Source organism: Neopsephotus bourkii, unplaced genomic scaffold (assembly GCF_033783945.1).
Source record: "Neopsephotus bourkii isolate Nb327-2 ecotype Australia unplaced genomic scaffold, CSIRO-AGI_Nbou_v1 NB_1113, whole genome shotgun sequence".
In the NCBI taxonomy this organism is placed as follows: Eukaryota; Metazoa; Chordata; class Aves; order Psittaciformes; family Psittacidae; genus Neopsephotus; species Neopsephotus bourkii.
This window is the reverse complement of record NW_026901600.1, coordinates 78,943-95,346: the sequence shown is the minus strand read 5'-3', so window position 1 is coordinate 95,346 and position 16,404 is coordinate 78,943. Positions and strand designations below refer to the sequence as shown.

Sequence of the window (16,404 nt, the reverse complement as noted above, 5' to 3'; positions counted from 1 at the left end):
TACTCAGGTGATGATTTATCCTTCCATTGACTTCAGCCTGTAAGCAACATCCTGTGGATATGATGGGTTTATTGTGCAGTCCTAAACCAGAGGCACAACCTCTGTTAAGCAACAAGCACATAACATCTTGGCCAGTTGTTAATTGCTCCATGATGAGCATCTCACATGTCTAAGAGTTGTGCTTCTGAGGTGTTGCAGAGCTCCACTGGAGTGGAGCTGGATAATGGGAGTTTCAGTAATTGGAGTCTCCAGGGTGTGCAGGGATGCCTGAATAACTTTGAAGGCTGAGTGTCTTTGTATTGTGCTCCCCAAGATATGTGGAGTTATCCAGGTTTTGCATAAACTAGGATGTCCTACAATATGTGTCCCTGGATAGCAGAGTACAGCAGCACTTTTATCATCCTTAATATATATGGGAAAGATGTTTTAATTATTCATAGTCATGACTAATCCGTCTCTAAATCCTGTTTAGCTCTTTGCCTGGGTCATGCCATATGACAGATAGATCACAGATTCATGACCTGTTCTGTAGAAGAGAATAATATTGGGCTATTTTCTGTTCTTCTTTATGTTGCTGTTAGTTTAGAATAACTGTGCATAAATTAGTGAATTTATCTGATTTCATACCAGCAAAACTTAAGCCATATTTTGGCTCATTGCATTCTTAATTTAATTTGGCATCACATGATAAATAAAATTGCACAGGTCTTCCCTTCACTATTCATTGTTTTCAGACCCTTGTGTCTTCCTCTTGTGATTACTTTATAGGGAGCTATTGTCTTAGTTTTAATCTGTGAAACAGTCCAAGCTTTACATAATTTGCTCCTTAAAAGCCTAGTGTACCCCATATACATTACATAATTATCGTAGACTCCCTCCTATGGTATTGGCACATAGCTATCGGTACGGTTGAAAGGAGTGGTACATGTTACACATGAAAATGACAAGCTGATGAGTAGAAGTGGAAATATGGGCAGCAAATGTCATAATTCCTGTATAAGAATGGTGGTCCCTTTTTACCACTGTTACGCTCCCTCAAACTGTACCAAAACCAGATTAAAAAAGAGCTGATCGAATCACTATAGAACTTACTTAGAAATCGGATTGTTGTTGGTACCAGTGACTAACTAGATAGAGGCTTAAGTAGAACTGAAATTAATAAATACATCTGGACTTATGCAAAAGAAATCCCTGGTTCCCCATCTCCAAAATGCATGGAACCAGCATTGTGCACAAAGACATGCTTGTGTTTAAAAGCCTAAGGTCTGCTGACATCAATTTTAAAGCAACGCCTGTGTTTAAGGTTAGGTCTGTACACATCTACCTTCCAGTCTAAAACCAGTCCACCAGACTGTCAGGAATCACTATCTTGGTCACCAATGAAATAATTATTTGAAATATGTCAAAACCAGCCCATGGGGCACTGCTAACATTTGGTGATAACTTCAGGACATCTAGGAAAATCTTCTGTAGTCCAGAAGATTGTGGCCAACAGGACACAAACAGTATTTTTCTATGAAATAAATTATGATAGCAATTAATTACAGTACAATGGAATAGATAAACTACACACACATGAACTGCATTTACTGGTTGTTATTGTCTATCTCCATCTACTGGCCAGAGTAGAGATATGTGATGGAACACTGGGTGCATTTAGAGATCTCTATGCAGGGATAAATTTTTGGTCCTAGGACAAAAGTGCAGTTTATGAAGATTGTATCATTTTTGTGAGGAATTATCACTTTCAACAAGTTCAGTCTTTTTAATACTAGAATCCTAGACTGGGTTATCTTTGAAGGGACTTTACAGCTTATCCAGTTTCAGCCCCCTGCCATGGGCAGAGACACCTTACACTTAGAGCAGGTTGCCCCAAACCCTATCCAGCCTGGCCTTGAACATTGCCAGGGATGGGACAGAGTTTACTGTTCAAAAATATTGAAGTGAATTATTTGAAAACCTATTCCAAATATAATTTAATGAACACAGTGCACATTCCTAGTTGGAACTGGGGATGATAGAGGACTTAAGAAGGATGTTGCATGACCTACCAGAGAAGAGTACTGGAAATAGCATTGCCTATAAGAAGGGTGAGGTGGCTAAAAAAATTATCTGACCTGATAAAGAGGGACTCTCTGGAAGGTAGATGGGAAGCTGCTGACTCTGAGAAGGACTTTGGAGAATTTTTGCGCTTTCTTGTCCTCCCCACTCACCTTGTCCCTGTGAGTAAGAAATGATGCTGAGTGCTGAACGGTGCTATTGTGAAAACACTGAGCATCCGTTACCCTACCTTCACAGGTTTCTCCTGTTCAGCTTTGATCTTCAGAAATATGGACATGTTTGGGAATTAGGCACAGCAGTATTTTTGATATGTGGTGATCTCAACAGTGATGGCTTTTATAGAGGCTTGTAGATCAAAAGTTTTCAAAATGCCAGCAAGTATCTAACTGGCTGAACATGAGTGTAAAACTAGTTGCAAAGCCACTTACGTTGCCTCTGATAAAACACACCGAAGGGTTTTTTTTAATCTGGGTTTCCTATGGAAGTGAAGCTTCTGTGATCGGTTGTGTGTACATGTGTGTGTTTCAGTAACTGCAGCATCTCCTGAGGGATGCTCTAAATTTTGTATGATGAATCTAGGTCAAGGCCAAGGTGAGTGGAGGTTGGGCAAATTCAAGGTTTGCAAATCCTCACAAGTTTGCTCCTATTACCTTTTACATCCTCTGGTGAATCTGTAGAGTCTGAATTGCTGCTTTTACACTGCATTGGGAGATGCTTATATAGGGAAAAGGAAGGAAAGCCAATAGTTTTGGGTTAATTATGACTGGACTGGTTTGTCTCTTGTGGAGCATTTCTTCTAAATTCTTTTGGGTATGAAACAAAGCATGTTAAAGGCAATGTTATGGTTTGTCTATTAATTACTGAATACAGCTCAGCTGCTGCTGAGGAAGTCTTCGATTTTATAGGCTGATTATCCTTGAGGCTTCACACATTTCTCATCCTAAATTGCCAAAATAAATAGCATAAATAAATAGTTAAGGAATCAAAATGAGTGAGCATTGGCTACATAGAATCAAAAAATCGTAGAATAGTAAGGGTTGGAAAGGACCCTAAGATCATCTAGTTCCAAACCCCCTGCCATGGACACCTCACATTAAACCATCTCACCTAAGGCTCTGTCCAACCTGCTCTTGAACACTGCCAGGGATGGAGCATTCACAACTTCCTTGGGCAGCCCATTCCAGTGCCTCACCACCCTAATGGTAAAGAACGTCCTCCTTATATCCAATCTGAACTTCCCCTGTTTAAGTTTTAACCTGTTACCCCTTGTCCTGTAACTACGTCTGCAAAAAGACTCAGGGAAGATGAGAGATCTTAGCTCCATGTAACTTGTTACCTTAATGAACAGCTTGGGCATCAAGGTGTTTTGATACACTTTTAAATTCTTAGTCTGTTTCTAGATCTGTTGCTTGGAAGAAATGCTTAAATCAACTCTACTTTCTAGTCCTGAAAAGGTGCAAGGAATTTTCTAACTTTCTTACTGATTTCTTTCCTTTATAGATGCAATTTGCCTCCTATATCTGAGAAATACTTAATGGATGTTGGAGTGAAGACAGACGTTGTGACTGTCAATCCCAGTATAATTACTGAGAGGTATTTCTGTTTGGTTTTGGTGGGTTGTTGTTTGTTTGGGCTTTTTTTCTGTCTCTGTTGTTTTTCCAAATCTACTTTTCACTTAACTCTGTCTGTTACAGAGTTTTCTTCCCCCCAATATTACTTTCAGCTAACACAAGGAATCATAAATTTCATTCTGAATTGGTATATGGAATCAGTAACAACTGACAGAAATTTGTTACATACTTCAACCTGCACAATGGTGATAGAAAGTGGGAAGCTGATCAGCTAAAATTGGAACAGCAGAGCCGTCCTTCCCCTGGAAGGTTTGTGCCGTGCTTGCAAGCCTCTGGCAAATGTCTCAGAAACATTCAGGGTGGAAGCAAGCGAATCTTACCCTGAATGCTTAAATAAAGTAATGCACATTGTCCTCTGCTTTTTTAAAAAAGCCAGTTAAGCTTTGTAGACAGGATTGTCTGGGTGATTTTAAATTTGTTAAGGCTTTAATGATACCTTGCTGAGAGGTCTGAGATCATGGGACTAATTAGTGCCTTCCTTTATTGCTGGGGGAACGTGCTGCTTTTCTGAAGCCACCTAAAATAATTTGCTCACAGTTTGGATTTCTTTTAAATGTTACGGTTAGATTTTTTAGTCTTTTACTCTGCTTTGGTGTTTGCTGCTTTCTAATAGAGTTCTGCACTGCATAGTGCAGTATACAGCTGCAGTTTACATCCTTCTCATAATAAAATGAGAAATGAGACATGATCAGAAATGTTTCCAAAGTTTGTCAACTGTGAATGAATATATTGCAAGGAGGAGAATATGTATCCTTTTATCCCCTACATTTTTGCCCTATTTTTGACACTGATGTTTTAGCTAGAAATCTAAATATATTCCCCTTGTTAAAACTGAAACATCATTATCTCTTTATCAGAATTATCTCTTCATCAGAAATAGTTCAGTGAAAGCCCACTGGAGGTTTCTTGTCTACTGGGTCCAGACTGAGTCCATGCTGGTCTCACAATCTCATGCATCCTTTTCCCTTTAGATTTCATAAGCTGGAAAAATGGAGGAAACCCTTCTACAATGTGCTCCAGGTCTATGAGAACGCTTCTGTGCTGCTGCCAGCTTTCTACAACACTCGCAACACGGACGTTTCAATCCGGGTCAAATATGTCCTAGATGATTTTGAATCTCAGCAAGCTGTTTACTACTTTCATCCCCAGTATCTCATCAATGTCTCACGCTACTGGCTTGGCCAAGGGGTGCGGGCCAAGCGGATTAGCACTGGGCTGATCCTGGTAACTGCTGCCCTGGAGCTCTGTGAAGAGGTCCACCTTTTTGGCTTTTGGGCTTTCCCCATGAACCCCTCAGGGATTTTTATAACTCATCACTACTATGACAATGTGAAACCTCGCCCTGGTTTTCATGCTATGCCCTCAGAAATCTTCAACTTTCTCCACATGCACAGCAAGGGGATCCTGCGGGTGCATACTGGCACCTGCAGCTGCTGTTGACGGAGACATTTCTTATTCTGACATAAAATCTACAGTAACTTGATGCCTATGTATGGTGTAGAACATTTTATTACACCCTGAGATTATGCAATAATTGTTTGATACAAATTTCTTCAAGGCATTGCATCCCATAGGATCTAGGATACCAGCATCTTTCCTGCTAGCAGAGTTGGGTCTGTAACAGTTTAGGAGAAGCAAAACTCTTCTGCACCAGGGTATACACTGCCCTGAAAAGCAAATCAGATAAGAAGCACATTCCCAAATAGGTTTAGGGATAAACAGAGCACATACATATGTTTTATCATTTCACTATGAAGAAAAGAACCAAACTTTTGAGGGGAGAATCAGTGATCGAGAATTTTGGTGTAGACTGAATGACTTTACATAGGTTTCTGTATCAAGTATCCTGGGGCATTGCCAGATTTTATTGAAAACACTGTTCTCTGGCATTTGGGTTTTTGAAAATACTGTTTAGCATTATAGTTTTAAGGGGAAGTTTATAGCCTGAGGTCTTTCTTCTGTAATGTCACAAACTATTGGTGAAAACTAGCATATAGATGTGATTGATAGGAATAAACAAGATCACTTTATGAATATTTTCAGCGAGGATAGAAGAGAATTAAACTTCCATTCACTGCAACAGGTAACTGTTGATCATGGTGTGTAATTGTTGTAGAGTTTCTTCATCCTCCCTGTGTGTCTTGTATTTCTGGTCTCCTTTGCAGATCATATTTTCCTTTTCACTGTCTGCGATGCTTTCCTTCTAGCTAACACACGAGCCATGTGTGTACTTCCTTCTGCAGTGACTATCTGAGCTTCAGATTATAGTTCTTGTTGATGAAACGTGCTCCTTCACACTTCTGTATGCTTTTCTCAGGCTAAATAGCAATGAGATTATGTAGTTACGTTTCCTGAGCCGATTTCTTTGGTTCAGGTATCACAATACAAGATAGAAAGAAGCATTTTCTCATTGATTTTTGTTAAAGACTGTCATGAGTATGCAAAAGTTGACTCACTGATGTGCAGGTCAAGTTAGACACGTTCAGGTATCTGTTCAGGAAATGAAGTTAAAATATAGCAAAAATACTTTGTGGTCTAGATTATGATGCTTATTTTAAAATTATCTCAAGTTGTTAGTTGTCTTAATGCAGCAGTTCTGTATGTTAAGAATGTTATTAGGATAGTAAAAGGGCTGGTGTATTCTTGAGAAAGTTACTCTGCCAGTTTTGCCAAGCTTAATTTTTCACATGAAACAGTTAAACTGGCAAAATCCTGATGCAGAAAAGATGCCACATATTGCTGGATTTTATTTTGGCTGCCAAGCCATGGTGTTGTAGGCTGCTGGTATATGCTTTTTCATACTGGTATAACTGCCTACACACAAGGGTGAGGTTTGCTGTTTCAGCTGTGCTGGCATAGTTAAATGAACAGAGTTTCTTCTTGTATGTTGTTAGTGTGAAGCACTTGGGCTGTTGTCCAGTGCCTTGTCATGTCTTAGATTACAAGATCTTTGATCAAGGATTTGGAGTTTAAAGTGCTGGTTCTATATGAGGGATGCTTTTTTTTTTTTTTTTTTTGGGGGAGGGTGGGGAGAGAAGAGGTTATAAATCCAGAGCTAAACTTGAATTTCAGTTTTGTAATGCATGAATTCACAAAGCTTCTTCTAAAAGCCTCTGTGCTATGCTGAGAGCTGTGAATGTTGCTCACGTTACAGATAAAATGATCAGAAAGGAAGTGAAGCACGATGGTCACCGTTTCAGAAGTTCCTGCTGACCAGCAGTGACCTGGATGGTATGTGAGAGTGTATTTCCTTAACTTTACACGACACTCCAGAGGTCTGGTTATGTTAAAAGCAACCCATATCCTTGATAAAGGTGTCAGAACTCGCTTGAGAAATAGCAGCCAGGGGTAGGTGAAGGACCTGTGCTTAAGCCTTATATATTTGTGGTGTTGTGCTTTTGGTTTTAAAGGTACACTGTGTGTTACTGGGCACGCCTTGTATTGGCTAGCTGTGAAATATGCAGCCTGCTAAAAATGAACTTGTAGAGGACATGGCTTCCTTGATTTATATACAAAAGAGATCTTTGTCTTTGCTGTGTTTTGTACATTTATGTGCAAAGGGCTTTGATAATGAAGTGCTGTAACAAAAGTGGTATTTAGAGAGCAGTGTGACCCTGAGGGTTGGCCATCTTGATGTGCATTAAGCTTTATGATAATAGTAATGATGCTGGAGCTGATACCTAGAGCCCTTACTCCTTATTCTGCCTGAGTATGGGACTAGTAGTGACTTCAGTTACTGCTTTGCTGCTGCTGCTTTGCTAAGGTTACCTTCTTTAGTACAGGAATTTTTTTTACTATGGTGGTTGAAGTGAAAAAAAACAGGCAAAAGGAGTTTGATATGCTGTGAAAGATACTTCAGAAAAGATGGGAAGGCACTTGAGAAGCATCCGTATGTTGGAAAGAAATTGCTCAAATCCCTGTTTTATAGTTGCAAAAATCCTTTTGGGCTTTTTGGCCAGGCAAAAGGATAAGCAAAACTGTGATTACAAGGTCACTGACATTTCCTTTTCTTTATTTGCTTCATATAAATGAGCAATGTAAGTTCACCTAGGCTACACCATAGTAAGTGCAGATTTACTGTGTTTAGATTTTGATTGGTAGTAAATCTATAGCTACTATATTTTTTTAATGATTTTAAAATGTGTGTGCAGGATAAATGCACATATGCACCAAAGGCACGATCTTGCCACATTTATTAGGAAAGAGCTCCCACTCAAGTGGGTGAGTATTTTATTTGTGTAGGGACTGCAGAAACAGGCCCAGACATGTCTGTGAAGGTGTACATAGGTGTATGATTAGGTGTAAGGAGTGATTTGCAAGGCAGAAAGAGATATATATAAAATATTCCTTGAGATGAAATGCATGTTGCAGCATGTTTACTTTATGATTGTTTTTTCAGGTGTTACTCAAAAGATGATTGAAAAAGTGCGGCATTTGTCAGAAATGCCACATGCAGAAGCTTGCAGATATTTTTTTGGCCTCTTTACCTTGCACTGCGTGATGGAAAATCAGGTTTCTGCTGCTGTACTGCAGCGTCTGTGGGGCTGAGTGGAAACAGTGTGGTCTGAGGGTCTGTGGATGGACCCTACCATCTGCTCTCTTCTCCATGGGTAGTAGATAAATACTGCCTGGGAGATTTTAGCTACTCGGAGGTCACTACCTGTGCCATGTCACTGTGGGGTGTGTGAGCCAGCTTTGACCAGCCTGAGCTTCTGCCCGTCCTCTTTAAACGGGTGAAAAGAAGGGCTGTTGCAGAAAGAAGGACCCTCCTTTTTTTCTGCTATCATTCTTTTGTGTGATGAGCATGTGAAAATACTCTTCTGACATCAAGAATATATCTGAATTTGGGGCTATTTTGGTTTTCCTTCTCCCATGCAGTCAAAACTCCAAATGTCCAATTTTAACCTTCTTTTAACAATGGGATACATGAGTGATAAGAAATGACTGTAAGGAGGCCGGGTGTGTTTGCTGCACACTGTTATGGCAGGTAAAGGGCGTGCATACCATATTGTACTTTCCCACAGAAAAGGCTGCAGACTCCAGAGGTGTCCCCCAGTACAAAAATCTGATCCATCCAAGAAGAAATGCAGTCAGCTGTCTGGTATGACATCCTGAGCTCAAGCTGTAATCCCGGCTTTCTTGCTGAGGATATTAAATCTGAGAGAGGAAGAGAGAAAATTGTAATATCATGGTTTCATCTCCAACTCCTCATATTATTTAAAAGAATCTCTTAGGAAATTCCTGACATCTGCATACACTGGCAATGCAAATTGAGTTGGAAAATCCAACTTCTTGGATTTTTTAGAGAAGGAATGCTTCTCCTTTATTTTCAGGTCAGATGAGGAAGCTTATGAATCTTCCAGTGCTTTCATCAAAGGGAAGGAAGTATTTAGTTGATATAGTTTAGCTGCTTGCTTTTGATTTCTGAAATCCAACTTTGCTGATGGACAGAATGGATTAAATAGAGAAAGGGCCATTATAATTTAGCATATTTTCTGTGATTGCAACAGGGTTGTCACAGCCAGCTCATGAATTGCAAAAGGAGAGACATGCCTTGGCAGCTTCTCCTGCTGCGGCCTCAGAGAGGAGAGACACCATGGTTTCCTGGAAAAGGGGAGTACAGGAGATTGCAGCCAAGGTCCGGAGCCTTTAGCACTGTGGAGTAACACCACAGAGATGATAGATGAAGTTTCAAGCTTGCAACAGTCAGGAATAGCTATTTTGGTCTCTGACAAAGGCTGCCCCACACAGTCTTGACTGATGATAAATTAAAGGTTATGCTCACTTGGGATGGTTAGATGTAGATGGAAGGAAATCAACTCTAGGAATAGTCCACTCTGTGGGGGTTTGGTGAATCAGTGGAAATATTGCTCAGACATTGAAGGCAAAAACACTGGTGGTGACACAGCTATGTGGGTGTGCTGCTTGTTCCTGGCTCTCCAAAGAGCTATCTCTGGTTTGCATGTGAGGGAAACCAAGGTGGATAACACACTGAGACATGGAGTGAGAAGGAATCTGTCCTTTTTCATCTTCTGAGGCTTGGTGGCTCCTCAGCAAAGCTCTGGTTGTAGAGAGAACAAACTTGGGTAGTGAAGATGGAGAGCTCTGACATGTCTCTTTAGCCCTATCTCACTTGCATCCAAGTTTGCAGAGAACTTTGGAGCTTTGACAAGTGTATGAAGAAGATAACAGCAAATTCAGCAGTCCCTAAGGGCCAAATTCCCTGGAAATTCTGGAGTGAGCTAGGTTTTCAGGAGTAAAAGAGTCAGCATTTATGCTTGGGGCTTTTTCCAAAATCCAGTGGAGCCTGTGGAAAGTTCAGAGCAAGCCTCCAGAAAACGCCCTAAACATGGGCAGGAAGATCAGCCTCTTTTTTCATACTCACTTGATTTCAGATACGGTTTTTAATATATTGTAGATACTGTGCAGTAGTAATACTGTGTTTTTAATGGTGTGTGTAAAGAACAAATATATCTGGAAGCAGAAATGTTGTAACTATCACTCTTCTTTCCAGATTATAGCACTTTCCATCTTTTCAAACTCATCTATGCAAAGCATCTCATCATGATAGTGTAAATCACCATATGAAATCAGAAATGATCCCTCTGTACATGACTGTATGTATGCACATCACATGCCTTGAGAAAATATGTTTTTCTGGTTACTTTCAAATACCAGCATGGAATTCATCAATGATGTGAATGTGTTCAAGGCAGGATTCATCCCATTCCTTTTGAAACCACCACAACATTCACATTTGGCTCCAATAGATAAAAAACATCAGGTCCAGTGCCTGTAAGTAAAAGTCAGTAACCTGCATCTTCCCAAAATGCCTCCTGGAATATTATCATTTTATGTCTTGTGATTATCCTGTCTAATGTGGGTGAGGCTGTTGGGCATCCCTGTGTTGTCTGCGTGGTATTCAGAATCAACGAACAGTTATATTTAAGAGCTTTTTTTAAATGAAATTAAGGGAAATCTAAATTTATGCTAAGTGTTAAAGTGAAGGAGCTTGGGCCCCAGGCCAGCAGCACCTTCAACACTCCCCAGAGCCCTGAGCATCTGAGAAACATGAGAAAAGAGGGACTGGGCCACAGTGGGAAACTTAAAGAAAGGTAAAAGGAAAAGTAAAACTGCCTCAGCACTTCAAGGATTGAAAGCTGTAAATATGTTACTGACATGTCTGACTTTCCATTTAGAAACCTTAAATGTTCTTGGTGTTTGATCTTTGGGTAAACTGATGTACATTTTTAACTGTACTTATCATTGTAAAGTGTGTTAGCATGTAAAATGGTGACAAATTAAGCCAGCATAACCAGACGCTGCATTGGCTAGTTCTGGAAATGTCTGTTCTGTCTGAAACTTGTCTGATGGACCAAGACACTGAGGTATCTCCAGTGCCCCATATGGCTTATGAAGACTCTGGTTAGTACCTATTTTATCAATGGGGAGGAAGCAGAGTTGAATTAATCTCGATTTTTTAACCATGTATTGGTCAATTGATCACACACTAAAGCTGTCCCCTTGGAGACAAGGAAAACTGCCTGTGCCTGCTCTATGTGGGACAGGACATGGGGATACTGCTTCATTTCTGTGTCCTCCTTATCAACAGCCATGAGGTCCCAGAGCAAATCTCTGCATTCAGCCCATGTTAAGTTGTATTGGACAGCTGCTGCCTGTTGAATGTGTCCCCTGTTTTAACCTAGTGGAAAACAAATGCTTACCATGGAAATACTGAAGCAAAACTGTGTCTTCATGCCAGAGAGGCTTGTGGCTATTACAGATATAAAGCTTATTTCGTGTTTATTATTCTTGTAAGGTGGTGATGGTGGGGATGGAGAAATCTAAGCAGAGTCATGGTTGTTTCATGTTGATGTTAATCCCTCATGTCCATAGACTCACCTTTTTTTTCAGCCTACTACCCTGTAGTTTTTGCTTATTGTTTCTGTAGCTGTATTGTGGTTGTAATAGAAAGCCTATCAGTTGATGTAAGCCATAACTAAAGCAGTAATCAGGGTATTTTTTTTGTCTGTGTCACTGTGTTTGAAAGCTGATTTAATTCTATTGAATAAACCACTTTAACAGCTTTATGGGAAAGACAATCTTTGTGTCACTTTTTGTGCCTTCAAACTCATTTTGTATTTTCTCCTGTTTTGTGTGTTTGAACAGAGAGAGCTGGAAGCTCAACTGATAGAAATTGGTTCATGCAAGTAGAGAAGATGATATAACATCATATATGTTTACAGATATATAAAAATATATGTAGGGCTATACAATTATATAAATTGAGAATCTGGTATTTTGATCACTGGAAATACAATGTACATTCCTGGATTGTAGCCTAAAATATGTATGGGCAGAGGAGAGTAATTTATTACTGGAAGTAGCAATCTGTGCACGGACAACCTTTGAAAACCCTGTGCAATCCCCGGGTTTTGCCTGCTTACCATTTACTAACTTCTCTGTCCTTTATTCTTTTCAACCTTCACATAAACTCATCTTCCTTGGGTCTGGTCTATCTTACTAAGCTGCAGTCATACAAGCTTAGACTTCCATCAATATTCTCAGCACCAGGAGGATTAAATCATAAATGTAAGAATATGTACAGGGATATAGAATAGCAGATGGAACAACCGTGTATTTTTTGAAACTGGGTATTTTCCTATGGCATTCCTATTGTTCCTAGATTATAAACTCAAATAAAGAGTAAGTAATAGAAATAATACTATCTTGATATTAGCACTGGTATAGGGAAAATGTAAAATGTGAATGACTTTGGAGAGGGAAAGCTGTGGTGAATGCTGGAGGAATCAGTTCTCATTCTTGCTGACATTTAAACTGGTGGGTGTACTTCCTTCCCCCAGCTGCTTCTGATTATTGTTAGTGATTATTCAATCAAGAAGAGGAAACGTGGAGAGGGAAAAATGAATAGACAAACTGACACTGGATGGCATAATTGCTGTCTATCACATTGCAAATTGTTCAGCTAAGCAAGCAATCAAAGAATGGTTCATTTCCTAAAGACTGCAGCATCTGTCATTTTCCTTAGTGGCGTTTGCAGCCTTTCTTCTGAGAAAGTCTCAATAAGAAACCACAGTGAATTACAGGGTTGTTTTACCACAGTCTGTCTCTGAGACTGCCCAGGGGTGGCTGCTTAGAGAAAAGAGCAGAAGAAATAGGGAAAGTAATAAATGACCCTTCTGCTGGCATTCCCTCAAAGAGGTATTTGACAGTTTGTATTTTTGGCCACAACAATGCTATATGGTACCAAGGATCAGACTTTAGCTCTGTGCTTGTGTAAGTGGTTTCTTTTGCTTTTGTGAGCTGCTGCATTCTTCTGAGGGCACCCAGCAAGTTGTCTTTGTGTTGTGGGACCTGCTTAGATGAAGCCAGGGCAGATACTGGCCTCCCTTCTTCCACTACAGACATTACCTCTTGGAATAAAAGCTATATGAATCTCTATTTATCTTCTCCCCTCTTTTTTTCCCATCCAGCTCTAGAGCTGTGATGAGCATTGCTAACCATAATCTACTCCCAGGTGATGAAGTGCTAGCAGTCAGGTAATTTTTATCATTTAGTTCCTTGCTCTAAGGCTTCAGTCATCTCTAAGCCCTCCCAGTGTGTCTAACTAGAGGAATAAAAGATTTAAATCCATAAAGGAGCTATTATCAGTAGCAGAGGAGAACAATGGAAGGTGTTCCTGCCAGTGACAGTGGTAGGAACTAGATGATCTTGAAGGTCCCAGCCAACCCAAATCATTCTATGATTTTATGAAAGTAGCCCAATAAGTGTGTATTATTGCTGCCACTTTTTTTTTTAATGGAGAAGACACCCTAGTAATAAGGATGCCAATGCCAAAGCTTCCTAAATGTAGAAGTTCAGATCTCATTAATTCTTTTCTACACCTGAAAACACTGAGTTAGCAAGTTCAAGTTAGCAAGTTTAACCAATAATTGGGAGCATGAGTGTTCTGCTGAAGAAAGGAGATGTTTATGTAGACCTTGGAGACAATCATTGACCTCGAATTGTACTACTGAATCCACACAAATACTACATGAGGTAGAAAGGCAGAGATGCAAAACAGAGGTCCAGGGATGGGACAGCCACAGCTTCTCTGGTCAACCTGGGCCAGCACATCAAAGGGATGTGCTGAAGAGCTTCTGCTTAATATGTAATCTAATCTACTCTCTGTCACTTTAAATAATGTGGGCTAAAATCCACTGTTTTCCTTTACAGGGCATCTTTTGTTTGTTTTTGCATGGAATCAACCTCATCAGAAGTACTAACAGCCCAGGCTGTCACACTGTCAGTTGTTACACTCTTTCTGCCTTGCTGGACTTAGAGTCAGCTTTTGGAAAATGAAGTTCATCCTTTCCCCAGATGAGCTGAATGAAATGTCATTGAAGCATCTGAGCTGATGCCTGGAGCTTCACGGAAGCGTTTCATCTCACAGCCTGTTTGCTTAGTGGCACTTGATAAACTCTATGCTGCAGTCAGGTCAGGTGGGTAAATGCCTTTCAGGCAGTGGAAGTTAATCTTGGTAACATCCGTGTTTCTAGGCACCTTATTTCCCTTAAGAAGCTCTGAGGCACTGGGGGAGTCTGATAATTTTGCAAATTATTTACCACCTTTGCTGCTCAGTGCAAATTCCTTTGAGGGATATAGTGGAATACTTGAGTCTGTAATGCTGTGCTCTTTGGATGTTTCCATGAGCATGTGGCACAGGACGATAAATATGGAATATGAATCTCTTTCACTTGAAAAGATCAATAGCATTTTCAACTTCCTGTATGGGTGTTTGATGAAGTAATGTGTGCTGGGAATGTTTTGGGTTTGTTTTTTTATTTTGTTTCAGAAGTATCTCCCAAATAACATCTTTAATGAGCCTTTCTGAAACTTTTCATTTGGGAAAGGTTAAGCAACAGTGATGGACATCAGTATCTCTCTATGTGAACACTGATGAAGTAGGCCATTTGAACGATGGTGTCTGGGCCCATGTCAGGGGTTTGGAACTGGATGAGCTTTAAGGTCCCTTCCAACCCAAACCAGTGTGTGATTCTATGATCCATGATAGTTCTTTATTTCCCTGAAATGTTCCAGAAACTATCTAGGAAGAGATTGTCTCTGGGAGCACTCGCTCTCAGCCTTGACTGAAACTTAATGCAGGAGTTGTAAGGCAGAAGGGAGGGACAGACAGACAACAGGCAGGGGCTTACACAGCCCTTTCTATAAGACATCATGACAACAGGCACTCTTGACTCCAAATAGTAAGTACTTGCCCAATAACTGCTCTGTTAATACTTCTTTATCCTAGTAGATTTGCACACACTTTTCCAGCCTGATGCTAAACTGTTTGTCACACGGAAGAGGCTGATAAGACACATACAGATTCACTCAGTGATTCTCTTGGAAAAGTAGCAAGCATTTGCATCTTTATAAGCTCTTATCATTAAAGTTTTTGGGTGAGCTTTCAACCAGCTCACCAGATGCTGACTGTCCTCTGCAGGGGTCTCATCAGCAGTAGGGCTTTGGGGCACAGCTCATTCTTATCTTCCGTGTTGAGGATTTTTGTCCTTCCCTAGTGCAGATTTTTAGTATTGCTAAGCTTTTGCTTGAAAAATGTATTTTTGTAATTAGCAAACTTTGTAGCTGCTTGAACAAAAGATTTAATTTCTGGGTATTAATTAACCTATGCCTTAACAACTCATTTTCATCTATTAGTCTTTTGATTTTTAACGTTATACTAATAACCAGCAAGAAAAATAAAACAAGATTCATTCACTGAGCTATCAAACAGATGTTTTTGCAGTGGGTGCTTCAAAGGACATTAAAGTAGTTTAGCCCCATCCCCTTACCTTAGCCAATATTATTTTAACTTAAAAATACTATTTTTTGTTACCTACTTTTATACCATTATTATGGCTATTTCAAGTGGCTTGCTATGGAAAACAGTTATTTGTTAAAGGCTGTCTTCATCCATCCATAAATCATAAGGACTTAAATGGGTCTAGTTGGGTTGTTAGCCTTGACCCTCCTTTTTTTAACCAGATCATACTCTGCATAAGAAAACTGAGTGTGGCTCATCTCAGTGTTAAGTTTCATCATTTTTAAGTGACAAATGGGATCTCAGCCTAGCAGAAAATGGTTTTATCCAAACCTGAGGTCAAGGTTTTGCTTGTTGACCGTTTGAGATACAACCCCAATGTGTTAAGACCCTGATAAATGAAAAGGTGATTGATTGGCCATTGATTTCCAACAGTCTGAGTAGCGTTAATGAACTTAGCTGAATATTATTCATATTCTCAGTTTACAAATGGAAAAACAGAGAAATGTTGAGTCTGCACCTCCTGCAAATACAAACCAGCAATACTTAGTGTGAGATTCATCTTTCCTAATTTTAGGCATCTCCACTGTAAAGACTACAGGTGAGCTCCTTACCAAGGCTCTGTTTGTAGAAACGTGCCCTAAATTTGCCAGCTTAGGCCAAGCGTTGGTTTTGTTTGTCCAAAACGCCATCAGACTGATTATGGATTTCCTGAGCATGCCACATCCTGTCTTTCTTCTGTCCGCTCTGCAGCACCCTGGCAGGACTAGAGCTAAAAGGAAATGTCAACCTGTCCCTGTCCAAGGCCAAGGTTAAGTTTTGTTTTCTCCAAAATATCAAATATTATCTTTAAAGAGAAAAACCGAAGCAAAATTGGTCTGATCTTAA

At 40.0% G+C, this 16,404-nt stretch overlaps 1 protein-coding gene across 4 annotated transcripts in view; it reads left to right on the top strand.

The window, feature by feature from the left end:
- The window catches only part of ST8SIA5 (ST8 alpha-N-acetyl-neuraminide alpha-2,8-sialyltransferase 5), an 83,722-nt gene extending 71,940 nt beyond the window's left edge, over positions 1–11,782 (top strand). For all 4 annotated transcript variants that reach the window (XM_061362275.1, XM_061362276.1, XM_061362278.1 and 1 more), the window contains 2 exons: positions 3,562–3,654; positions 4,664–11,782. In XM_061362275.1, coding sequence (XP_061218259.1) covers positions 3,562–3,654; positions 4,664–5,132 — 562 coding nt within the window. In that variant the 3' untranslated portion in view covers positions 5,133–11,782. The remainder of the gene's footprint in view (positions 1–3,561; positions 3,655–4,663) is intronic.
- Positions 11,783–16,404: the final 4,622 nt, after the last annotated feature.